Genomic DNA, 27,253 nt, shown 5'->3' with positions numbered 1-27,253 from the left:
GGATATTGTTGAATATCTCGTCTTTTACAGGGTGAGCGGTTTCTTGGACTTTTTAAAAAAATGTTTTTGTTGATCTTCTAAAGTAAGACTGTGATTATTCATCTAACAGGTGTTTCACAGCAGACAGGCGTTCAGTACTGTCTGTGCTTTTGTGATGTAGGCTATGCTTATTTGGTAAAACTGTGGATTTTATGTCATTTTTAAAATACAAATTAATTAATAAATAAATAATAACAATACTAATCTATATTGCATACAGGTATAGGTTTCTGTTAACCTTTCAACAGCCATCGGTTTCCTTCATCCATATCTCATCTGAATTGAGAAATCAATATGCACCATTTCTTAATCAATGTTAACATGTGTAGGCTATATTAATCCTGACAATATGTGATTGGCATGAATCCATTTCTGTGAATGAAACTTTTAGAGCACCGTTTCAGATCTAGGAGTCTTAAAATCATTTGACATTTTGATCCAGTAGCATTTTCATTGATGAGAAAAAAAACAGTCGTGAAATGTTTAATATAATCTCGGTTTATTTGATTTATATTTGAGGAAGTAAGCCAACAAGAAATCATTTTAAGGCTCGGCAACCTGTGTGAGTAGACTGGTTTCTAAAAGGTAGGCTACTTTCATTATAATAATTGTTTGATTTTAAACACATCCACTTAAATAATCCTTCATGATGAAATGGTTCTTTGTTAAGGTTCTGTTTAATAATAATAATAATAATAATAATAATAATAATAATAATAAGGTTCTGTTTTCCAAGGAAGCTTGTCACCCAAAGAACCGAAAGTATTTTATTATTTTTAAAGAAAAGAGTAGCACATATAGGCTATAGTAGACTATCTAATCCATTAGCATATTCGATTTAGTTATTATTTTAATTTATGATATGAAAAATCTTTTTTTTTTTTTTTTTTTTTTTTTTTTTTTTTTTAATGCTAGACCTTAAATGATGCCGGTGTTGATGCTGAACTTCCTTCTCTCTGTCTCTCCTCCAGTCAGCTTGACTGTGTGTGTCTGCTGAATCAGGAGCAGTTTCTCTGAGAGTGACAGGGCTCTTTGGATTGAGGACTTAAACACTGGGGCTGATGGCGGCTTCCTCCTCCTCCTCCTCCTCTTCTGGCGGAGATCCGGATCCCAACTCGACAAATTTACGGCCACCCTCCTCAAGTAGGTCCATCACCGATAAACCGCTATTTCACTCCGGCTATTTGCTTTGTGGCCAACGCCATTAATCTTGTCGCTGAGGCGAGAAAACGGCGCTGTTCGCGACGCGTCAGGAGCAACAAATCACCGCAGCGTTGAGCGCGCGGCGCGTCGGACCCCCGCATCACCCAGACAGACCAATGCCGCTGTCAACATAGGTGATGGCCTTTAAAGACACCTGCACACAGACAATTAGTGAAGACAGACGATCAGCCAACTCTGATCCGACATTAGTTTTCAGATGCACGGGAACACACTATTGTTTAAAATGTAAGCTAGCTATTATTAAAATTAGGCTATATATAATATTTGTAATTTAAAATTAGATATTACTATTATTAACATTAGCTATTATTAAAATGTATTAGGTAGCCTATCAAGCTGTCATTTTTATGTTGCAGGACAGTTTTATAGCTTCAGTAGGCTATTGTAGCCTACTTCTTTAGGTAGCCTATATTTTTGTCATCTTGGTCCAAAGGTAAAAACGGGAACGAGTCTGTCTGTCGAAGTGTCTAATCACATGAAGTGTATCTATAATTGTAGGCACTCTAAATCGGTAATGGCCCGCTGCTCGCGTCAGTGTGTTTCTGTGTGATGGCGGAGGCAAACAGCTCTGTTTATTAATTTCCTTATGGCCGGAAGAAACATGCTCTTCAAAAATTAGCCACGGTATATTGTGACTGTGTGTGTCTGTAGCTGCGGGGTACATTTACTCACATTCATCCTGGGCTCTGTTTTCTTTATTTTTAAAATTAGCAATTTTAGATTTAATTTCTCACATTTCTATTCTGATAGCCTTATTATTATTATTATTTTTTTTTTTGAATTTTCCAAAAGCATAAAATCCTCGCTATTTGTTAAATTCATTGTTCTATTCTTTGAAGTGTCCTATATGACGTCTTTTCAAAACAATGTGAATAAATTCGTCATATAGACCCTCATTTAATTGTGAAATCTAAAAAAAATTAAATAATAATAATAATAATAATAAATGCATCAGATTTCAAGATTCGCTTTATGTTTTCGTGCCACGTTTATCTGCCAAGCATGCCAATTATTTACATCAAGTAAATCAGAATTGCAGTTGAAATAGAAAACGATTTAATGCACCTGAGATGAAAAGAGGAGAAGGCATTTGGAGAAGAATGGGACGGGATGCTGGGAGAGATAATGAGCTGCTGGTCAATGATGCTGAACTCATAATAGCGCTGCTGAGGGTTTGGGCCGAGGGGAGGGAGCTCCTCATCCACCTCTTGTCCTGGTTTGGCCTGCATTAATGCTGGATTCTGTTCAGCTGCCTGCCACATTAATTTCATATTAGGAGCATAAAGGATGGTGCATTTACCGCTTGGGTGCATTTAGAAAGATTGTATTTTGTGGATAGGCGGGGACCATATAATTATCGCTTTATTTGCCAGATTACTTAGAGATTTCGCCGTTTTCTCCCCGTAGACTATGACTGGAGTGGAGTCGCTCATGGATGCACGAGGAAACTTGGAATGAAGATATGCGGTAAGTAAAAAAAAAAAAAAGGCTAAATATAAACAATTAAGCAGTGAATATGATGGAAGAGTTTCATGGTTTTCAGCCCTACTACGCCAACTATTTTGAAAAACCACCTGGCACTGTGGTGCATAGGCTAATATGTCTGTATTAATTGCTTTCTAACGAGCAGATGTGTCTCATAGCGCCCCCTTTTGGTGGTTTCTGCTGGTCACCTAATTGACCGTCAACAACAGCAGCAGCAATTACCTCCATTATGTGCCGATGAATGGAGGAGAAGACTGAAAACGAGTTTCTTTTTAAAATGAAAAATTGCCTATTGGACTTCGCTGAAAGACTGAAGCTGCACTGCAGTTAACAGACAAAACAAAACCAGAACAGCCTACAGAATTTGCTTGAAAAATGTTGCTTTGCTTAACCATACAATTTAAAGAAAATCCCTTCGGTTCGTTTATTAAAGATAACGCTTTCCGATTGTTTTAGTCCGGCATCGAGTTGAGAGGTGAGCAGATGAATCTATGTGTGTCCCGAGAGAATTTGTGCTCAGTGGAGATCTATTAAAGCACAATCCGTCAAGCCTCTGTTTTGCAGCGATAACACGAACCCTTTACATAACGCTTACTGATAAGAGCTGATTTCAGAAGAAATAGTCTTTCGTGAATTAGTCGCGTTAAATCGGTTTATGGCTGTTTCATTAGATACAGACGAATGGGAATATAAATAGTAAGGTTCGAATATAAATAAGATTGCATTTAGAATGACAATGTGGTTTACGGTTTAGGATATATATATATATATATATATATATATATATATATATATATATATATATATATATATATATATATATATATATCCTAGGTTCATCTGGCAGACTAGAAATGTGTCGTGGTAGAAGAGCCATGCACCGCTTGAATGATCCCATATCAGCTGAAGAAGATGAGGATGAAGACAATGAGGAAGCCGCAGAAGACAAAATATAATAATCTGCAGTGGCGTTGATGTGCGGATGGAAAGCTCTTGCTGCTGTCTCGATGCAGGGTTTTTTTTTTTTTTTTGCTATGCTGTAATAATTCCTCTGTAGCCTAGCAGTGTGATGTCAATTCTGCACTCAGTTATCTTTTGCTGTTTGTTGTTTTTTAAACGAAGACACCCTAAATAAATAAATAAATAAAACTGTTTAACTGTATTTATTGTTATGGCTAATAACTGTACATGTAGGCTAACTGCATCTATAAACCGCGGTATGGTTCCTGTCGTGACGAGCATCAGCTGCGCTCGTGCCTGCTCTCTGTGATGTCGAGGGTTCATTTACAGTCCATCTACACCCCTGTGACACTGAGCTCATCATGTGATGGTCACCTGTGTCATGAACACACATGGGACGGACACTGCTCCGAGGAGACCTTTACAGACACTTCATCTGTGTCAAAGTATGTGCTGCAATGTTTGGAGAAAACGGAGGCCGCTCATTTCAGTCTTCTTCTCTGTGTAATAATACAGGATTTTTGCAGAAGAACAATAACGTGGACGACAAGAGTCGAATTGTCGGGTTTATTAACGAACAGCAGCCCAAGAGCATCTTAACACGGGACAACGCGCGAGACGCTCGCTTCAGACGCGCAGAGACGGACTTCTCCAATCTGTATGCGCGAGGTGAGGCACACGGACCCCCTGATCATCAGGCTCGCCTTTTACTAAAATAACTTGATTATTAAATGTTACATAGGCTAAGTATATTTTTAGAATATAATTTATAATATAATTTGCAATGGGATTCTTTTTTATGTACATATGTACATATTTATTTTGATATGCAGTTAATTATGTTTAGAATTTATAAAAGGGCTCAAAAATTAAAGCAGTAAAGCAGATTGATATTAGCCTACGTTTTACATAGTTTGCCTGCAAATAGTTTGTCAGTAAATGATTATTTTTTATTTTATTTTAAATGTTCTGCTTTCCACTCATACAAAAAAGAAAAAGAAAGAAAAAAAGCTTGAATTATTTTGATTTTTTTAATGTTTTTGAAGGAAGCCTTTAATTAGACAATTAAACAAAAATGAAATATTATTAAATTATTATTTATAATTTTATCACAATTTTTAAGTTTTGTGTTTGAATACATTTTAAAATGTGATTTATTTCTGTGATGTACAGCTGTATTTTCCTCATCATTACTTCATGATCTTCAGAAATCATTCTCATATGATGATTTGCTGCTCAAGAAATGTTTCTTATTATTATCAATGTTCAAAACAGTTGAATTTATTTATTTTCTTTCTTCTTTTTTTAAAAAAAACTTACCCCAGACTTTTGTGGTAGTGTATCATTTTTGACATTGTGGTAATAATTTCATTTAAAAATGAAAAGAAAAATATTTCATATTCTGATCATATTTTGATCAAATGAATGCAGCCTTAGTGAGCATAAGAGACGTCTTTCAAAAACATTAAAAAGAGAGAAGAATCTCTCTTTCACCAGCATGTGTAAATAGCCTATTTTTCTACGAATGAAGGAAACTGTAAGAACAAGCAGCAGTTTGATTGACGGATACATCTTTGTAACAAATGTGGTCACAGATCTGCTTCCTGCTAAGAATGGAGAGGAGTATACGATGCAGTTCCTGCTGGAGGTGGTGGACATCCTCACTAACTATGTGCGAAAGACCTTCGACAGATCCACAAAAGTGCTGGACTTCCATCATCCGCACCAGCTGCTGGAGGGAATGGAGGGCTTCAACCTAGATCTGTGTGATGAGCCCGAGAGTCTGGAGCAGATCCTGGTGGACTGCAGGGACACGCTCAAATACGGCATCCGCACCGGTGACCCTCACCTGCTCCTCCGATTCAATAAATGCTTCACAATCTTACAGTGACACACACTCTTAAAAACAAAGGGGCTTAAACGATTCATCACAGCGATGCTGAAGAAGAACTATTCTTTTTAGAATACGAAGAAGCTTTTGTGAAACAGAAAGGTTCTTTATGGAACCATTTAGACAAAAAGGTTCTTCTATGGCATCGTGAAGCACCTTTATTTTTCCGAGTGCATGCATGTGCATTGGTGTTGGTGTGTCATCTTCTTTCCTTGTCTGCAGGTCACCCAAGGTTTTTTAACCAGCTGTCTTCAGGTCTAGACATCATTGGTTTAGCTGGAGAATGGCTGACTTCTACTGCCAACACTAACATGTGAGTTCCTCCCTCCTTCCTTCATTCATTCAGCTTCGTTGTTTTGCACGAGGCAAACAATTTGACCAAATAAGACAATTCAGCAGTTTACAATTAAACTTTATATTTAACCTATTTATGAAGTGTTATGGTACTTGCAAGACAGAACTAAAAGAATATTCTTCAAAATCTCTAATGTTAAGTATTAAACATCAACTATTAATTTAGTCCAAACTGCTTAATTTATAGCCTCAATTCAAGCCTTGACAGATCATTTTAGCTTTACAACTGCTACAACTGATAAAATGATAATAAAATAGATTACAATATTAAAATCTCCCATTGACTTGTGGTTGAACATTCACCACAATGTGAAAAGTGGTGGCCTGCAAGTATTACCTTAAAGAGCTTTTTGTGCCTGATTTAGCTGGTAACATGGAGTTTTTCTGGTATATCTTGATGTACATTCGAACCAGAGTTTATTCAGACACCTTCAACACTTCTCGCGTTATCACAGTTTATTTGCTATAGTTTTAGAGAATGGCAACTCAGTTAAACTGTGTCAGAACAAATTCATCTGGATCATGTCAGAAACTTTGATTGAAAGGTATGCATGCATTTGATTGAATAGCTGTCTGCTTTTAAATTTAAGAACACAATTAATACCAATTTTGGTCAACCAGTTACCGAGCAATGCTTCATTTAGTTCAGTCTGTGTTGTAAAAAGGTTGCATTAGCAATTAAAGAAAAACACTTAAGCAAAACATGGTCAAGTCAAAGTGTCTGAATAATTTTTGTTCCCAAATGTTTATTAATTTTTACTGGCAATCCACTTTATGAAGAATCTTTGGGTAAAATATGTCACAGTTCACTTTATTTTGTTATCCTCACTTACATAAGTGAACTATAGTGTCCTGCACCCGCTAGTGAAAAAATATGTATATATCTGATTTCTGAATAACTTTTGACTTGACTGTATGTAGACTGGCTCAGTGATGTTAAATAATAATGCTGACTCGAATAAAACCACTTATTTTATTCATTTTTGTCATTGCAACAACAATAACATCATTTTTGCATAGTTAGTCAATTTGAACATGAAGTCATTTGTATATTTCTCCTGCATAGATGTCACAAAACATAACTGTGCTGACGCAGCGTTTCATTTACATGGAATCAAATAAACATAACATTTAAAAAGAAACATAATCATAAAACATTAATTTAAACGAATAATAAAACATATTAGCACTGTTAAATTCAGGAAAAGCAAGTGTAATGTTGCTCTGTTAACTGAAGACCAGGATATATATATATATATATATATATATATATATATATATATATATATATATATATATATATATATATTCAATGTTTGTTCAGATTCTGAATCATGAGAGATAGTAATAGTGATGCTTGTCTTAGTAAACACTGCTGTGCTTTTATTGTCAGAACAATATTCTTTTTTTAAATGTACTTTATTATAAAAAATAAATTGTTTATTGAATCTTTGGACAAATTGGTAAAAAAAATCTGCATACATATGTGTTTTTTGTTGGGGATTACTGTATATTTGGCACATTTGGCTTTTATTGTTAGTGTGCTAATGGAGAATATGGAGCTCATATTTGAGGAGGGAAAGCTGAACAAGACATGCAATTTGGTGCCGTTTCTAATATTTATAAGGCCAAAAAAAAAAAGAAAAGCTGACAGCTTGTAATATAAATCAATGACACCTTTATAACAGTATAACAGATTACTGACACAAAATTCATATAAATATCAGTTGTTACTCTACATCTCCCAATAATCTGTCTTAGTAAAATGATATTTAAATTCTTAGTTTTATGATCAAAGCTCAGTATTTCTGAAGCACACAATACAATGCAGTACAATGGTGATTGAGACTTCTTAAACATTCTTAAAACTGATTTTTTTGATACATTTCATCATGCATTTTCTAAACATGATGTATGGATAATCAAGAAAACATAAGTTGATTCAGGCCAGTAAGTGTTCTTGAAATATTACTAATATAAACGTTATCCTTATGTTTTTTTTTTTTTTTTTTTTTTTTTTTTTTTACATTTTTACAATTATACAAAAATACAGTTTACTTGAAAGGTATTCAAACTGGAGTAATTTTTTTTTTTTTTATATATATATATATATATATATATATATATATAAATAAATAACATTCAGATCTGCTTTTAAAACTACCTTGTTTGTCTGGAAGTACTGAATGGACTGTGTGGTTTTATTGTATTTACCCAACAGTAAAAAAAGGTAATTTGTAAGAGATAATGCACAAAAATAAATAAATAAATACATTTTTTGTCATATATGTTTGAATATAAAATATAAAAGTACTGCTAGAGAAATCATAACTATAAATGGACTTTTGACTAGAAAACCTGTGACAACTAGCTCCGGTCTCCGCAGTATATGATTTCACCTTCTCAAGCTTGCACGGGTTCACGCTGTCTCTAAATTATACGTCAGTACTGTTTATATTGATTAGACAGAACTGCATGAGCACTTGACATTTGCATGTACTAATGAGCTGCTCATCATCACTAATCACCGTGGATGATTATTGACTGGCGCTAATAGGTTGAAGATGCCTGCAGTGGGCTTCCTCCCATCACAATGATTCAGTGATGGACTGAACAGACTGACATGAATACAGAGAGTTAGTGAATTACCTCCTGCTGTCAGGACACTCATTAATGTGGGACGAGCAGTAACGAGGTGTGTGTGTTTACAGGTTCACATATGAGATTGCACCAGTGTTTGTACTGATGGAACAGCTCACCCTGAAGAAAATGCGAGAGATCATTGGCTGGCCGAATGGAGAGGGCGATGGCATTTTCTCACCAGGTGTGGTCAAGTAAACAACAGTTGCTGATATTTATATGGCCATTTATGATAACAAGAGGTGTGTGGTAGATTGTGTACAAAAGCAGACTTTTGATTATGTTGATAAAGGCCTTAGAAATATGTGCATCAGATATGACATAGTAAGCCGTATAGGGCTACTTACAGACCTGTTGGATGTGGTAAAATGTGTGTTTTATGCAGGAGGAGCAATCTCAAACATGTACAGCTTGATGGTGGCACGGTATAAACACTACCCTGAGGTTAAAATCAAAGGCATGGCAGCGGCTCCCAGATTGGTGCTGTTCACCTCTGAACATGTAGGTCATTTACACGCTCTCTGTCTTCGCTCTCTTTCGCCACGCTGTTAGATGCTGAGCCTGAAAGTATTCCCAATAGTTATCACTCCGAGTGCATTGTTCCTACAGTATCAACTGTTTCTGTAGTCAGCCTATAGAATAGAAATGGGACAAAATATGTACATTCTGTCATTTTTTACTCATCCGTATCATCAAATACATGTTTTGCAGTATACCTTGGTTTTTATTTCTCATGCAATGCATGCAGCAAACTCCAAAACTTACAAAACAGGCACCTTAAATGTGTATTATATTATAAGACTTCTGAAACCATATGTTAGCTTTTTATGAGACCAGTTCACTGTAAATCTTTTCCTTTTGCTGCATCTCTCACATCTCATTTGCATGCATTAAACCGATCTCGGTTCCTTGACAGATCAATGACATCAAACCCGGTGTAATGTGTCCTTATGCACAATATTTGAATGTATGCAAATGCAAATGAGATGTGGGAGTTATGCTGGCTGGTGCTTCTTTATATGTCTCGTCTGTCAGTTTAGAAGCTTTGAATGTAATTATACAAGTACAAGCCCCACCACTTACCAGTCCATTACAATGTTGTTTCCAGAGTCACTACTCTATAAAGAAGGCCAGTGCAGTGTTGGGATTCGGCACAGAGAATCTGATCTTGCTGAAGACAGATGAGAGGTAAGTGGAGGCTCTATGTGTCGGTGGACTGTCTCATCAACGAAAGTCTGTAACATTTGCATGTTTTGTTAGAGGTAGAGTGATTCCGGCTGATCTGGAGGCCAAAGTCATTGATGCCAAACAGAAGGTGAGTCTCCAGTGCACAACCAAAAGACTTCAACATCATATGAGACTTTTTTGTTTAAATTGCATCTTTGTATAGAGTTCTAATCCAGTCATGAAATTACTGTCACAATCATGCACTCCTTCAAACACGGTCATTTAGACAATAATGCATAATAACGTTCATCTGTTTTCGTCTTTTTTATTTACAGCTCCGATAACACATGGTTTTGTAAGGTAGAATTAATAGTGCTTGAACAAAATACATACTGCACAATCCTGCATTCACACCTTTAATTTCTTACACTACAAACTTTGATTGAAAGCACATTGGACTTCTAAAGCTAAAACGTCTCTAGGTTACATATGTAACCTTAGTTCCTGGAGGGAACGAGACGCTGCGTCAAAAACGCTTTGGGGAACACGTTTAGCGTGAGCGACTCTGAATATTATATCTAATCTGTCTTATAGAAGAGCGTGACATCACGGGCAGGGTGACGTAAGCGACCAGGAAGCTATAAAGGCAAGAGCCGCGCAGCTGGCTTCAGCTTCGAGTACCAGCAAGCTCCGGCAGGGGTGCTGGGGGTATGGCTCCGAGACGCATTGTCTCATTCCCTCGAGGAACTAGGGTTACATACGTAACCTAGAGACGTTCCTCTTCAGGAACTTGAGCTGCGTCAAACAACGCTTTGGGGAACGAGTACCAACGCGAACTCCTACTCTCCTCAAAGAGGTAATAGCCAATAGAAAGGCGGTTTTAAGCGTCAGATGTCTGTCTGAAATATCTTAAATAGGTTCAAATGGAGGTTTGCACATTGCCTCTAACACCACGACCAAGTCCCACGGGGGAATACGGGACCGTACTGGAGGTCTCAGCCTTAGCGCACCGCGGAGGAAACGTGTAACTAAGGGGCGTCTTCCCAAAGACTGGCCATCGAGAAGGGCGTGATAGGCCGCAATGGCCGCCACGTAAACCTTCAACGTGGAGTGGGTCAACCCTGCAGAGAGCCTGGCCTGTTGGATCTCCAGAACTGTACCAACTGGGCAGTTTGCTGGGTCTAGCTGGCGGTCTCTGCACCATGAGGTGAAGAGTTTCCACCTCAAGGCATACAGCTTCCACAACTCCGGGCGAGGGTGAGTTATTGTGCCATGCCCCTGTGAGAGTTGGTCTGTCCTGATCGGTATCTCCCATGGAGAGCCGTCGAGGAGCGAGACCAGGTCTGCGAACCATACTCGGCCCGGCCAGAACGGGGCTACTAATAACAGACGGACCCCATCCTGGTGTACTCTCGCCAGAACTCCCGTGGGCAGAGCAATAGGAGGAAAGGCGTACAGACGAAGCCTCGGCCAGGTCTGTACCATAGCGTCCAGTCCCAGAGGAGCTGGATGAACTAGAGACAACCAAAGGGGACATTGTAATGTCTCTTGAGTCGCAAAGAGTTCTACTTGAGCTGTGCCAAAAACTCTCCATATCTGCTTCACCACCTCTGGGTGAAGCCTCCATTCCCTGGGCCTCGGCCCCTGCCTCGACAGTATGTCTGCTCCCATATTTAGTTTCCCAGGAATATATACTGCTCTTAATGAGAGGAGTTTGCTCTGGGACCACACAAGGATCTGGTGCACCATCTTGTACAAGGGGCGTGAATGCAGACCTCCCTGGTGGTTGATGTAGAGACCACCGATGTGTTGTCGGTGTGCACCAACACATGGTGACCCATTAGGTCTGGGAGGAAGTGCTTCAGTGCACGATAAACTGCTAGCATTTCTAGACAATTGCTATGCCATGTCAGATGGCGACCGCTCCACAGACCAGTGGCATGGTGGCCACTCATGACTGCACCCCAGCTAGTGAGGGATGCATCTGTCGCTAGTATTACACGGCGACAAGGAGCTCCCAGCACCGGGCCCTGATTCAAGAACCAAGGTTTCTTCCACATGTCTAAGGCACGGAGGCAGCGCCACGTGACCTTGATAGTGCGAAGTGGATTGCTCCTTGGGGAAAATCCCTTGGTCTTCAGCCACCACTGTAGGGGTCTCATGTACAGCAGGCCAAGAGGTATCACTTTGGACGCAGCTGCCATCAGACCCAACAATCTTTGAAATTGTTTGACAGTGAGTGACTGGCCTTCTCTGACTCTCTCGACTGAGATGAGGATCGACTCGATATGAGCAGGGGACAATCGTGCCTGCATCGGGGTCGAATCCCATACTACGCCTAGATAGGTGGTTCTCTGAACTGGAGAAAGTACACTCTTCTTGGCTCTCAGTCTCAAACCCAGCTCCCCCATATGGGCGAGAACGACATCTCGATGCCGAGCCTACTCTGACTGAGCTAAAATCAACATCGTCGATATAATTGATAATGCGGATGCCATGCATGCGCAGAGGAACCAGAGCCGCGTCTACACATTTTGTGAACGTGCGGGGTGAGAGTCGATATTGGTAGGCTTCGCGCCCGAAAGCGAACCTCAGAAACTTCCTATGTTTTGGAAGGATGGATATGTGGAAGTATGCATCTTTGAGATCTATTGTGACAAACCAGTCCTCGGACCTGATCTGAGCTACAACATCCTTGATCGTGAGCATTTTGAACTTCAATCTCATAACTGAACGATTTAAGACCCTCAGGTCTAATAATCGGATGCAACTCCCCATCCTTCTTTGGAACTATGAAATACCAGCTGTAGAACCCGGACTCCCTGTCTCGAGGAGGGACCAACTCGATGGCGTCCTTCTCTAATAGGGTTTTCACTTCCTGTTCCATAACCAGACTCTGCTGGGGCAGACTATCATCGAAATGACCCCGTTGAATATCGGCTGAATACGGTAGCTTTTTTCTACTGTGTGCAGGACCCATTGAGATACATTTGGCTTTTTAGATTCCATGCTGCTAAATAATCTACTAAGGGAATCAGTCTCTCGAGACTGACCTCTGGTGTAAGAGGCCCCTGCAGGGGTGGCGAGCGTCTCCGCCTGGCTGCGCGCACGGGCGGAAGATACTGAGAACGCTGAGGCGAGACGGGGCACCGTGTGATGTGTTGTATGCCGCTCTACCCCAGTAGGGGCTGCCCTCTGCAGTCGTGACCGAAACGTGTCAGGACTTCTTAACCGAGGGCCTCCCAGCCTGAAGTACGGCCCTCAGATCCGGGAAAAACCCTGGTTCAGAGCGTTGCTTCAGCCTCCGGTCCCGACAAGGGGGATCGCGGGCGGCAACGCTCTGACGATAGACTGAGAGGGCTGCTCCCGCCCAGCAGCACCTCCAGTATATATAATTTCTCCCCAGACAGCAACATAGTGTCGGCCCAGATCCGGCCCGCATGAAATCCATGCGGGCCAGAAGTGGGCTGAATCTGGACCGAAACTGCTTGCTGTCAGGGTCAGAGTGAGATAATTGTCATAATATTCCTCAGAATTTAATGCAAACAAACAATTAGACGAGTAAACACGGTCTGCCTTGTTGATATAATTCATATCTAACTTCTCATAGTCATATAAATACTGAATTTAATTCCTCAGAATTAATGCAGTTAACCAATCAGACGAGTAAAGACGGTCTGGTTTTGGTAAGATTCACATCAAAACTGAAATGATGTAATACACGCGTTGCCTCGGCAGCACGCGAGCTGCTTACACAAACAATATTAATCTCCTCGGAGATAAGTAGCTGCAGCTGCGAGTTCACAGAGGGGAAAGGAACCGCTGCGCGTGCTTCCAAACCTCGAGAATGAACTCTAAATCTAGGGAACACGGGTGGAGATAGGCAGAGCCATCTTCGCCTTGTTCTTAGATATGCGAGAAGCACAGTCAGCCCCCCTATTTTTTCCAGAGAGCTGACTGCGTGAGCTGCGCTCCTCATTAATGCTGCTTGTTATACAGTTATGCATAATAAGCTTGTGAAACTGATGCTTGTGTAACTGTTGTCTGAGCAACTGATGTTTATGCAGCTTATGTTTGTGCAACTGCAAGCTCATCGATGCCCTCCATTTCAATCTCCTCGGAGAAAAAAAGGCGGTGTGACACGGCGTCACTCGGGGAGAAGGACCGCAACACTCGGGCTTCCGAACCCGGAGATCGGGCAGATCTGGCGGGTGAGGTAGGAGATAGGGACACGCCCGTCTCCATACCCTCCAGCAGATCTTATCTGCGAACCCAGTGAGTGCAGGCGCCGCTCCGCCTCGGCGAAAGCGGGACCGACACCGCAAGGAATGCTGGCAGAGACTCCCTCCGGGATCGAAGCGTCCACTCTTGCTTGTACCAGTGCAGGCAGTCGGCTCCCTCAAGAGCCGAAACAGCGTGCCTCGATCCCAGGCAGACCGCGCACAGACCGTGTATTCTCACTCGTGATGAACACACAATCTGAAACGCGATCTGGATTCACCTTTCAGATGTCCCGTCTTAGCTTTGCTCTTTGACTTACTCTTTGAGGAGCTAATAGTGACAAACAACAATAAATAAGACTGACAAGACAGAATGACATGCACACACAGAGCGCTAGCTGAAATACGCGAAGTCTGAAGCCAGCTGCGCCGCTCCTGCCTTTATAGCTTCCTGGTCGCTTACGACACCCCGCACGTGACGTGACACTCTTCTATAAGACAGATTAGATATGATATTCAGAGTCGCTCACTCTAAACGCGTTCCCCAAAGTGTTTTTTGACGCAGCTCGAGTTCCTGAAGAGGAACTGTATTGAAATAGCAACATTTCTTTAATATCACTATTTAAAAACATAGTGCAGTTGATCAAACATGGGTTTCATTTAAATAATATTTGTTTCAGATGCATTTCATGAGTTTAGTTTGAAAGATTTAGTGTTGAGCGACTCTTGTGCATGTTATCTGGTGAAATGGTTTTGTTGCGTCTTTGCTGTCCAGGGGTTTGTGCCAGTGTTTGTGAACGCTACAGCTGGATCTACAGTGTATGGAGCCTTTGATCCAATCAATGAGATTGCTGACATCTGTGAGAAATACAACATCTGGCTTCATGTGGATGTACGTTTGTGATTAGCATTATTCACTTACTGATTATGGTCACACTCTGAATAAGATGCTTTTAAACTTATGGTGTCAATGTGTGTTTTAAGGGAGCATGGGGTGGAGGTTTGCTGATGTCTAGAAAACACAGACACAAGCTGAATGGCGTAGAGAGGTATGGTGAATAAATTACACTCCAGGGGCAAAGGGTTGGTCTGAAAAGAGAAGATATATTAAATAAAATCAGCTTGCTTCACGAGTAGTATTTGGGTGATATAACATTCACATAGTAGTCATAATTTGATAAGAAGAAGCTATGTAGTAATGTTTAACACTTTGTTGTTCAGTCTTGGGGAAAAGAAGTGAGCTTAAACGCGCAGTATGGAATTTTTGGCCACCAGGGGTCACTCAATCAAAATAATAACATAAGACGTACTTTGATGACGTCGGGAAAGAGCGTAAGGCTCATGGGAGTTGTTGTTCATTGGAACACGCGCTCTGTCGCTCCCTATCATTCCTCACTCATTCTAACTTAACTTCCGGTAGACTTCCAAATAGAATCAATAACAACAGCCAAGTCCCTCTAGAGTAGATATTTTTTGATAACAAACAAAATGTTTGCTGCGTGGATCAGGCGGACTTAATGAAAATGCAAATTCATTATTTGCCAACAGGAGATGTTTTAAAGCATAGACATAAAGCGCGAGAAATAGAGGTTTCCCCAGTAACAGCTGTAAACGAAGCAGAGCTGGTACGCTCATACGCTGCTATCAGGCATATAACATGCAAGTCTTTCTTCAGAAATACAGCGATATAAAAACACCTGTGCCTTGCTTTGATATTTAAACATATAAATGTAAGGAATTATTATTATGAAACGTACAGTAAGTAACGTTACTCATGTTTATTCAATGAAGCCTTTTTGAAAAAAGATCAGTTTTAAAATTGTGGCGAGTCTCCAAAAATAAATAAATGTATGGGAAACACACCCCGCAGCACAAACACCTGAGCCCAACTTCAGTCTACTCATCACCTTGCCTTTAACTGCGTTTGTAGAAAGCACCGCAGCCAGACCGATATACACGACCGTGCGCCCGATGAAACCGTCTATATGAATTATGAGACCCCTATCAAATCAATATTCCATGTAGCTAGTAGTAATATATGTTAAAAAACACGACCGCCTTTCGTTAATAATTATAATTACGTTATACTATGTTATCGAACAAGTTACAGAAATGCATTTGAAGCTACTTTATTCAGCTAGATATAGAACAAATGTAGATTTACATGAGAGCTAGTCCCACTGCGTTTTACACAAGACAGTATATCGTTTCACAAAATATACGGATAGATAAAGTTAGCTGAATAGATGCATACCTGTTTATCAGAATGCAAGCGAGTTCGGCTTCACAGAACGTGCAGGCAAAGCATAATCATGATCCATAACTAAGTTATTGATTGAGGTTTAAATACAAATATAAATATAAAATTAATAGTCTCAATCAAGGCTACTATTTTTTCTTCTTCGTGTCGTCTTTGTTTCTGTTCACCTTTGTATTTGGCGGTTCCGCAGGAAGTTAGATAAACTAGAGGGGTCAAAGTTTATATGACGCCATAGACGGGCGACAAAACGGAAATAAAGAAACGTGCCGTGTCTTCTAATTAAACTATAATTTTCTCCGGATTTGAAAGTTCGTGGAAACTGTCGGGATGATGTAAGTACACAACTAAAAAATATATACAGTATTGTTCAAAATAATAGCAGTACAATGTGACTAACCAGAATAATCAAGGTTTTTCGTATATTTTTTATTGCTACGTGGCAAACAAGTTACCAGTAGGTTCAGTAGATTCTCAGAAAACAAATGAGACCCAGCATTCATGATATGCACGCTCTTAAGGCTGTGCAATTGGGCAATTAGTTGAATTAGTTGAAAGGGGTGTGTTCAAAAAAATAGCAGTGTGGCATTCAATCACTGAGGTCATCAATTTTGTGAAGAAACAGGTGTGAATCTGGTGGCCCCTATTTAAGGATGAAGCCAACACTTGTTGAACATGCATTTGAAAGCTGAGGAAAATGGGTCGTTCAAGACATTGTTCAGAAGAACAGCGTACTTTGATTAAAAAGTTGATTAGAGAGGGGAAAACCTATAAAGAGGTGCAAAAAATGATAGGCTGTTCAGCTAAAATGATCTCCAATGCCTTAAAATGGAGAGCAAAACCAGAGAGACGTGGAAGAAAACGGAAGACAACCATCAAAATGGATAGAAGAATAACCAGAATGGCAAAGGCTCAGCCAATGATCACCTCCAGGATGATCAAAGACAGTCTGGAGTTACCTGTAAGTACTGTGACAGTTAGAAGACGTCTGTGTGAAGCTAATCTATTTTCAAGAATCCCCCGCAAAGTCCCTCTGTTAAAAAAAAGGCATGTGCAGAAGAGGTTACAATTTGCCAAAGAACACATCAACTGGCCTAAAGAGAAATGGAGGAACATTTTGTGGACTGATGAGAGTAAAATTGTTCTTTTTGGGTCCAAGGGCCACAGGCAGTTTGTGAGACGACCCCCAAACTCTGAATTCAAGCCACAGTACACAGTGAAGACAGTGAAGCATGGAGGTGCAAGCATCATGATATGGGCATGTTTCTCCTACTATGGTGTTGGGCCTATTTATCGCATACCAGGGATCATGGATCAGTTTGCATATGTTAAAATACTTGTAGAGGTCATGTTGCCCTATGCTGAAGAGGACATGCCCTTGAAATGGTTGTTTCAACAAGACAATGACCCAAAACACACTAGTAAACGGGCAAAGTCTTGGTTCCAAACCAACAAAATTAATGTTATGGAGTGGCCAGCCCAATCTCCAGACCTTAATCCAATTGAGAACTTGTGGGGTGATATCAAAAATGCTGTTTCTGAAGCAAAACCAAGAAATGTGAATGAATTGTGGAATGTTGTTAAAGAATCATGGAGTGGAATAACAGCTGAGAGGTGCCACAAGTTGGTTGACTCCATGCCACACAGATGTCAAGCAGTTTTAAAAAACTGTGGTCATACAACTAAATATTAGTTTAGTGATTCACAGGATTGCTAAATCCCAGAAAAAAAAATGTTTGTACAAAATAGTTTTGAGTTTGCACAGTCAAAGGTAGACACTGCTATTTTTTTGAACACACCCCTTTCAACTAATTGACCAATTGCACAGCCTTAAGAGCGTGCATATCATGAATGCTGGGTCTTGTTTGTTTTCTGAGAATCTACTGAACCTACTGGTAACTTGTTTGCCACGTAGCAATAAAAAAATATACTAAAAACCTTGATTATTCTGGTTAGTCACATTGTACTGCTATTATTTTGAACAATACTGTATAACATAGATATAGTGATTTCTGCTATTTTTAAAGCAGAAAAATTACATATTGCGCCTTTAACTGTATTGAAACCCCACTTGTAGTGTACTTCAACTCTTAAAATTTAGGAAAACTGTACATGCGGATAATATTAATGAGATAAACAGACACTTGAAGTGTACTTAAGAGTGTACACTTATGTGGCTGTTTCTTAACCCACTTAAAACTCTTTTAAAGACTGCACTTTTGAAATTATGTCAAATTAAATATTTTGTGTTTTTGATGTGTTTTCTAGAGTCAATTGCAGTTAACGTGGATTTGTTTTTTTATTTAGTTTATACAGCTGGCTACAAATGTTATCTTCACACTGCTTACAAACAACATAAAACAAAAATACAATGATTTTCAAAAAGTGGGGGAAACTTCATATTTCAAATGTTATAGTGCTTGCTATACACCTGCTAAACACATACTCTACTGTGTTCTTATCTCTTTAACCAACTACACATGTGTGAACAGTGTGTTCTGATCAGTGTTGTCTCTGCAGAGCAAACTCTGTCACATGGAACCCACACAAGATGATGGGCGTTCCACTACAGTGCTCCGCCATTCTGGTCCGAGAGAAGGTAAGAGAGAAAAGGAGAAATGGGGAAAATAATTAGTCTGAATATTAATAGAACAGCTTAAAGTTCAGTAATAGAATGCAAAGAAAGCTGGGTGAGAACAAGAGGAAAAGAGAGGCAGAGAGACAAAGAATCAAAAGAGAGAGAGCTGCTTGCTGACATGTTGTTATTATGATCATCTTCACTTACTGTGTGTTTTCAGGGTCTTCTTCAGGGCTGTAACTCCATGTGTGCAGGATATCTCTTTCAGCCGGATAAGCAGTATGATGTCACCTATGACACAGGGGACAAGGCCATACAGTGTGGCCGTCATGTAGACATCTTCAAATTCTGGCTCATGTGGAAGTCAAAGGTGTGTGTGCACATCCATTAGATCAGAACCTCAGTGCTTGATAATGTGCTACTCGTGAATTAATCAAATGCAAGATACAGAAATCATGGTTTTAATGCAGTGATGAAAAACAAATCAGATGGATGGATGGATAAATGAACAGTTGGACAGATTGGATAGATGGATGAATGCATCGGGTAGACGGATGCATGAACATTTACATGGATGGATGGATGAATGAATGAATGAAAAGTAGCAAAGGGTAAATGGATGGATGGATGGATGGATGGAAGGAAGGAAGGAAGGAAGGATGTATAGACAAAAAGTTGGATGGTTGACGGATTAATAGATGGATGGATGAATATTTGAATGAATTAAGAATAAATTGGTGGAAGATCAATGGTTTTATGTATGAAGTTATAGATGCATGAATGGAAGGAAGAATGGATGGATGGATGGATGGACGAATAGATGGATGAAATGTTGGATGGATGAAGGATTATTTGATGACTGGTTGAACAGATGGATATAGGAACAATTAGATGGATGATAGATGGTTGAATAGTTGAATGGATTATGGATAAACGGGTGGAAGATGAATGGTTGTATGTGTGAAGGGGTGGAAGGATGGATGATGGATGGATGGATGGATGGATGGATGGGTGAACTGTTGAAATTATTGATGGATGGATGCATGAATGGAAGGAAGAATGGATGGATGGATGGATAGATGGATGGATGAAAAGATGGACAAAATGCTGGATGGATGATGAATTAATTGATGAATGGTTGAATGGATGGAAGGATGGACAATTAGATGGATGATGGATGGTTAAATAGTTGAATGGATGATGGATAAAGTAGTGGAAGATGAATGGTTGTACTATATGTATGAAGGGGTGGATGGATGGATTAATGATGGATGGATAATTGGATGTATAAATGAATGGTTGGATGCATGGATGGATTGATGAATGAATGGAAAGATGATGGGATGGTGGAAGACTGGTTGGATAGATAATAGATGAATGGAGGGAAGAATGGGTGGATGAACAGTTGGATGGATGAATGGTGGATGTATGTTTACTGTATTGTAATCAATGTTAATCCAGCTCAAAGATGTGTTTGTAGAATATCAGATGTGATGTTATGGATCTGTTGTCTTTAACAGGGCACTATAGGCTTTGAGAAGCACATTGACAGATGTCTGGAGCTGTCTGAGTATCTCTACCACAAGATAAAGAACCGGGAAGGATATGAGATGGTGTTTCAAGGGGAGGTGAGTGAAAACAATCACATACTAGTACTATTCAGAGTCAAGGTTTCTTTCATAACTTTTTAATGATGCCCTTATGTCTGTTTCTTAGCCCCAACACACTAATGTGTGTTTCTGGTACATTCCTCCAAGCCTGAGGCTTCTGCCAGATGGAGAGGAGAAAAGACAACGACTTCATAAGGTAAGTAGATACTCACACACTTTCCTTCTTAGTCATTTCATTTAGCCAGTAACCTTAAGTTTATGTCCTTTGAATTATATCTAGGTTGCTCCCAAGATCAAGGCAATGATGATGGAGTGTGGAACAACAATGGTGGGCTACCAGCCTCAAGGCAATAAGGTCAACTTCTTCAGAATGGTTGTCTCTAATCCGGCTGTAACCAGGTCTGACATTGACTTCCTGATCGATGAGATAGAAAGACTGGGCCAGGATTTATAGAGTGCACAGGGTTGGATATTCAGTAGATGTTAGTAAATTGTGTAGAAATATAGGAAATGGAGAAGATGTTTTGAAGCAATGTATCAGCTGGACATTCCAGAGTATTAGACCAATGAGGTGCTCTAGAATAATGAACCTCTCTGATGTTCTAGAATGTTCCACTAAGAAACTGGACATTTCAGAATGCAGAGGTGGTGAGCTCTTAAAGCTATAATTTCATAATGAAGGATCAGATTTCCTCCTATGACATTATATGTCCTCTCTTCTTCCCTTCCCCCTGTTCTCTTGTCTCATGTTTATTGTGTTCTTTCTATTGTAACACTTATAAGGTTCCCTTTCTGGTTAACTACATTTGTTGGCATGAACTGACATTGCCAAAATACTTAATGCATATATTAATCTTATTTTGTTATTTTTAATATTTACAAATACATCTACAATTATTTAATGGACCTGAGCTAACTTGAATTAGCAATGAGCAGTTGTATATTTATGAACTAAGGTTAACAAAGATTGATAAATCTGTTATATTATATATGTTATATTAATAAATAGTGCAAATACTTTGCTCATTACTCAATGTCAAATACTTGATCCTGATTGACTGAAGAATGTTTTAGAGTTTTACACTGAAAACTGAAAAGCTGCATGTCTTTCTCAGAAGTGAGATGGTAGCGTTGCTGTTCTTGAAGCCGTTAAACTTACAGTCCTTACATCACCACCTTAGGTGTGCATTATTTTCTAATAATCCAAAAAAAGTGTCCATTTTCAATTATTCAATATTCAATTATTAACTCATGTTAAGTGATGAAACCTTGTTGTAGAGTGTTACCCTTTATTTCAACAGGAAATATCATACTATAGAGCACAACTGTACATTTAAGAAATGTTCATGGTTCAGTTCAAATTAAGCTCTATGACAGTGTCTGTGATAAAAATACTGTCCCTTTCTACAAATAAAATAAAATTGTTCTTACAGTATTGCTTTCTCAGTGGAAATTGAACAGGCAAGGCATTGGAGTAGCAATACCTCACTGTATCAAAGTCACAGTCACAATTACAATAGAGAAACCTGCAGTTCAAATATCATAAGATAAGCACTTTATTAAACAACTGAGACTGACTTTTTTGTTTTGCTTTGCCCCATAGACATCCACTGTAAATGCATTAAACACAATATTTTTGTTCAGACTGAGGGACATAGAGCATAATGTTTCAACTGTGAACATTTCCTTTAAAATCCAGAACTAATCTGAATTCTTGATAAAAAAAAAAAGTTTAAGAATATACAGTAATATACCACTATCTAAGAGCCATCTGGACCGTCCATGTGATTGCACAAATGCATAACTTCTTAGCTGTTATGTCATGAAGATTAACTGAAGTATGTACCATTGTACCAAGTACTGTGTTTTTAGAATTTATGACTCTTTGTGTAAATTGTGATTGTTTGTGACAAACATTTATCACATAGTTTTACAGTAAGAAATGTTTGAATAGTGGTAAAGATATTATTCTCTCCAAGTATTTTCATTTGTATTTTGAGATACAGTATTAATCTATATTATTTAAAACAGTGCATTAGAGATTTTAATTCATTTATCAACCAAAGACATAAAACAAAAATTCTAACTCTGCTACATTATATGGCCAGAAGTATGTGAACATCCCATTCTAATGAATGGATTTTGCTATTCCTGTACCTCCAGTGAAGAAACATTTCAATGCTACACCATAATACCCGTCTAGAGAAGTGGTGGTGCCCAAAACAGGGTCCACATATGGTTTACTAAGTCTGGCGTGAACCCCACTAAAAACTACTTTTCCAGACCCCCTGACCCAACATCAGTGCCTTTGGCCATATAGTGTATCTAACTAAGTTTAAGAAATGAATGTCTAGCCTAAGATATCAATATAACAAAGCATTTTGTAACCATAGTGCAATGAATGCTGTAGTTGAGATTTAGTCAATGGTATTCATGAATTATTACAAAAAAGGAACTTTAAAAAGGGAAGAAAAAATCTAAAATAAAGTCTCTTAGCTTTTGTTAAGAGAAAAGCACAGCGACGTCACAGCGATGATCCTCCAGAAAGGGGAATGTATTTTATTAGCAGCTATATTTGTAGTATTAGTAATTAAGTTTAATTTCTTCAATATAGACCAAACACAATTTAACATTCCTAAATCAACAAACTATGCTAATATTTTGTGGACGCTTTGCTTACTTTAGTCTGCACATTAGATGTAAAGCTAATGATCTCTAGCTTGAAATTCCTGAGTGTGTACTAACTACAAAATGTGCATTTTAACTGGCTTGCAGTACTGTATGTGCAATATCACTGTTCACTGTTACCAGTAGAAATAAACACTCAGCTTGAAAAATCTTGGTTTATTTTGTGTGTTTGCATAAATGAAGGGGATGATGGTTGTGGGGATGATCAATGAACGGTACGCTAGATCAAGAGTTGCACTGCAGAAATGACTCTATCTATATATCTGAGACCATCCAAGGTGTAATTGAGTTTGTTTCTTCATCAGATTTGGAGAAACGTAGCATTGCATCACTTGCTCAGCAATGGATGCTCTGAAGTGAATGGGTGCCATCAGAATGAGAGTCCAAACAGCTGATAAAAACCACAATAATCTACAAGTAATCCACACCGCTCCAGTCCATCAGTTAATGTCTTGTGAAGTGAAAGTGTGTTTTTTTTTTACTTTAATCTGTCACTTCTGGCCAAAATATGAGTCCATAATCCTTAACATAACCTTTTCCCCTAGTGAAAAAGTCCATTCCCTAAGTTTAGAACTGTTTTGGACTGATTTTACTTGATCTGTGCATATTTCTCTCCTGATTCAGACGAGATGACTTTTTTCACTGGAGAAAGTATAGCGATGATTAATGATGAATTTGTTTCTTACAAACATGCAGCTTTTCGTTTCACGTGATGTTGACTGACGGACTGGAGTGCTGTGGATTATTGTGCAGTTTTTCACAGCTGTTTGGAGTCTCATTCTGACGGCACCCATTCACTGCAGTGGATCCATTCCTGAGCAAGTGATGTAATGCTACATTTCTCCAAATCTGTTCCTGAAGAAACAAACTAATTTACATCTTGGATGGCCTGAGGATGAGTACATTTTGCAGCAAATTTTTATTTCTGAATGAACTACTCCTTGAATATATAATAAATGCTGGACTCTACCTTATAATGGTTTTCTGTGTGGAAAAAGATGGGTTTCTTCAGTGCATCGAACAAGCACTGTGGTGAGGTCACCATTCATTGTAATTGACAAAGAGGCCACACCACTCATTAGACTCCATAAGAGGCTGGATTTCCATGTTCCAGCTCATTTCACAGGGATTATCTGTGCATTTCACAGCCATTGGATATAATGTTGAGACACAGCTGCAGCATTAAATGCAACTCTCTAATCGAAATGCAATCACTACAAAACGCACCATTAATTTACCCAAAAAGCTTCTTGTGGCAGATTTCAGAAAGTATTTTGCAGAAAATGAAAGTGATTTGCCTGAGGACAGGGAAACGAGACTCCCGTCTTACACCCAGCCTCCTCTGTCACTCCTCATTTCTCTCATTAATATCCCTGAGCAGGAGTTTTACTGAGTGATCGCAGCAGTGAAGTGTTTCCAGTCCAGTTCGCTCATTATTTACCTCTTTAAAGATATTTATCATAAAAGCCATCAGACCTTGTTCACTTTCGTGAGCAAAGGCGGCCTGTGGGGAGCCAATTTTTTAGCATCCTTTTATCTGGGCTGGGTTAATGCAGGAGAAAGGTATAGTTCAGTTTTTTTCTCTCTCTCTCATTTCAAGCTGGGTTTGATCCTGCTGCATCCTGCTACGGTGTGATTTCTGGCATTGCAGAAGACATGGAAAACAACAACAGCTTTACATTTTTAAAAATAAAGCCTCTTATTCTAATTGTATAATAAGGCATTGTATAGGCCTATTGAATAATGTTAGCTCTTTGACAAATTGCTTTGTTCCTCTTTGTTCCTTTGGATAAAAGCATCTGCTAAATGCATGAATGTAAATGTAAAGGTTTGCAGGGTTTCACAGTGATGCCGTAATGATATATGGACATCAGTTAAAGAATTGCATGATTAATGGTATGTGTATGTAACGTCAATTAATTCTCTGTTGTTATTTATTTATCTTCTCTCTCTGTTTGAGATTCCACTGATACACCTTTAAGTGTAATTTTCCCATAATGTCAAAAGGAAAAGCCTTGTGAAAGCGGCCAGTAGTGCTCTCACTTACTCACATAATCTTCACAGTCCTAGCAGAGCTCTTCTGCACCCATCCAATCCAATTACAAGCATTATTAAACTTAGAGCTGCATTGGAAAGAATAAGATTGGCTCTATTCCCTCACACACACACACACACACACACACACACACGTCTCAGGTGTGTGCAGTAGACTGAGAAAACCAGCTGTCTGCTCTGCCTTACTCCATATATACTGTAATGCAGTTTGCTCTCACACACTTTTGCCATTGCATAAGATGACCATCCAAACCAAAACAGATTGCTGTGAAACCTCTTTACGGTTAATGTCTTTTTTTTTACGATAAGTAGCACTATTTTCTTTGAGGTGCTTTTGAGTACTGTGTAAATGCAATGGTGCATATGGTCCTCATGGTCAATCATGGTGCATATCAAAGTAATGTGGCATTACCACCTGAAACTTTGGCTGTATCTCAGACAAACACGCTTCCCATTCATACTTACTTTATTCAGAATCTAGTTTGATTATTAGATATGTGTGGTTGATTTTGCTGTACGGGTGAAAAGCAGTGCCCATCTAAAACGGGTTTGAGTGTGTGGTGTTAGTCTCAGGTCTCAGGTTGGGTTCTTGGTGTTTTTAAAATGTACAGATTCTTTGGGACTATCAAGTGCACCCCGAAAAATAAGATAATTATTTTACTTGAAATCAATGCTGCTTTGAAACTAAATTGGTCCACTTTTTAATTTATAAAAGTGTTAGAGAAAATCATTTTTGTGAACATCAAATCATATCACACTTACAATTTACAGTTTTTAAATTATTTTTGCTCTTTTGAGTGTACTACTAGGTTCCTATTTAGGTATTTATTTGTATACTCAAGATAAACATTTTTCAGACTTGTGAAAAAATAAAAGGAGATATCCCTGATGTAAATAAATAAATAAAATACTCAACAACAACAACAACAACAAAAAAAATGAACCTGCGTGTCTTTAGCCAATGTCTGTCGATGTGCAGGCCAATGTAAATGAGTGCCTTTTGTTTACATAATGCATAACTGAAACATAATGTTAAATGAAAAACAATTGTCTCAGTGCACAGTGATTAATCTGCTGATGTTTTGCTTTAGCTGTAAATATATGGCTTAAAGTTAAAGCTATATGTATGTGTGTTAATGATTTATGTATTACATGAAGAGACGTGCTCCTTTTGCCGTTTAACTTGATGTGTTGGTTTAGGCTATAATATGATTCTAGTCTGTGGGATTACAGGTAATATGAAGTCATGTGACAAGACTGCTAAGGTTTACAATGTTTGTAGAGGAATAATGGCACAGGCACATAGCCTACTGTTACGAAGAAAAGAAAAGTAAAGAAAAGGTAGTGTGCATCAGTGTGTACCGCAGTGTGCAGCAGGCCGTGAGTTAGTATGTACTTCAGACACAGTCCTGGTCTGCAGCGCCCTCCAGCGGTCTGATCTGATCTGATCTGGTCTGTTTCTGGTAATCTTTGTTTCCCTGTCGTTCTCGCCTTTATTTGTTCCTTCCTAAATCGTTTGCTAGAGCGCAGTGTAATCTAACACTTTAACCTCTGCATATACGAGCGTCTTGTGCAGTCCTTACTAAATGATGCTGTTAACCATACTTCACTGATTACTCATTCAGCAATTATTCGTAATGATTGCTGCATCATTATCCATGCCTAATCGGTTATGTAAAATAAGATTTAGAGCACCTTGCAAAGCATCATGACTTCCACAAGCCTGGTTCAGGAGTGGTCTGCTCCTCAGTCAGTAGTAGTCTGTGTTTGCTCCACCTCCTGTTAGTCTTTATATAATCATTGAGTTACTGAGATCCTAAATATTTACATTTGTTTTTTATCTCCTGCTAAAATGAAGAGATTCTGAGGGTGCAGACATTGAGTAACGATAGTGTGTAAGAGTCAAGATGATGATGATGATCTTTTTGTTTCTAGACCTTGAAGCATGTATTGATTTATTTTTATTGTATGTAATGTGTTTGATTATATTCATATCTGTATTTTTTTTTTTGTACCATAAACCAACCCATCTTTAGTTACATTTTTAGCCTAAGTTGTGCAAGTCTGATCATTAATTTTTCATTT

General features: G+C 38.9%; 1 protein-coding gene across 1 annotated transcript; it reads left to right on the top strand.

Annotated features, from left to right (window-relative positions):
• Positions 1-1,100: 1,100 nt before the first annotated feature.
• LOC113109128 (glutamate decarboxylase 1-like) lies at positions 1,101-21,408 on the top strand. Its single transcript, XM_026272693.1, has 16 exons — positions 1,101-1,182; positions 2,671-2,730; positions 4,225-4,377; positions 5,304-5,546; positions 5,822-5,912; positions 8,665-8,777; positions 8,979-9,094; positions 9,702-9,781; positions 9,854-9,908; positions 14,756-14,872; positions 14,965-15,029; positions 18,758-18,836; positions 19,036-19,185; positions 20,336-20,443; positions 20,532-20,621; positions 20,706-21,408. The coding sequence occupies exons 1-16, from the start codon at positions 1,101-1,103 to the stop codon at positions 20,877-20,879; spliced, it is 1,776 nt and encodes a 591-aa protein (XP_026128478.1). The 3' UTR covers positions 20,880-21,408.
• The last annotated feature ends 5,845 nt before the right edge of the window (positions 21,409-27,253 follow it).

This window comes from Carassius auratus, chromosome 9 (genome assembly GCF_003368295.1).
Source record: "Carassius auratus strain Wakin chromosome 9, ASM336829v1, whole genome shotgun sequence".
NCBI classification, from domain to species: domain Eukaryota; kingdom Metazoa; phylum Chordata; class Actinopteri; order Cypriniformes; family Cyprinidae; genus Carassius; species Carassius auratus.
Note: the sequence above shows the minus strand (reverse complement) of the source record. Positions and strands in the feature narration are given on the sequence as shown.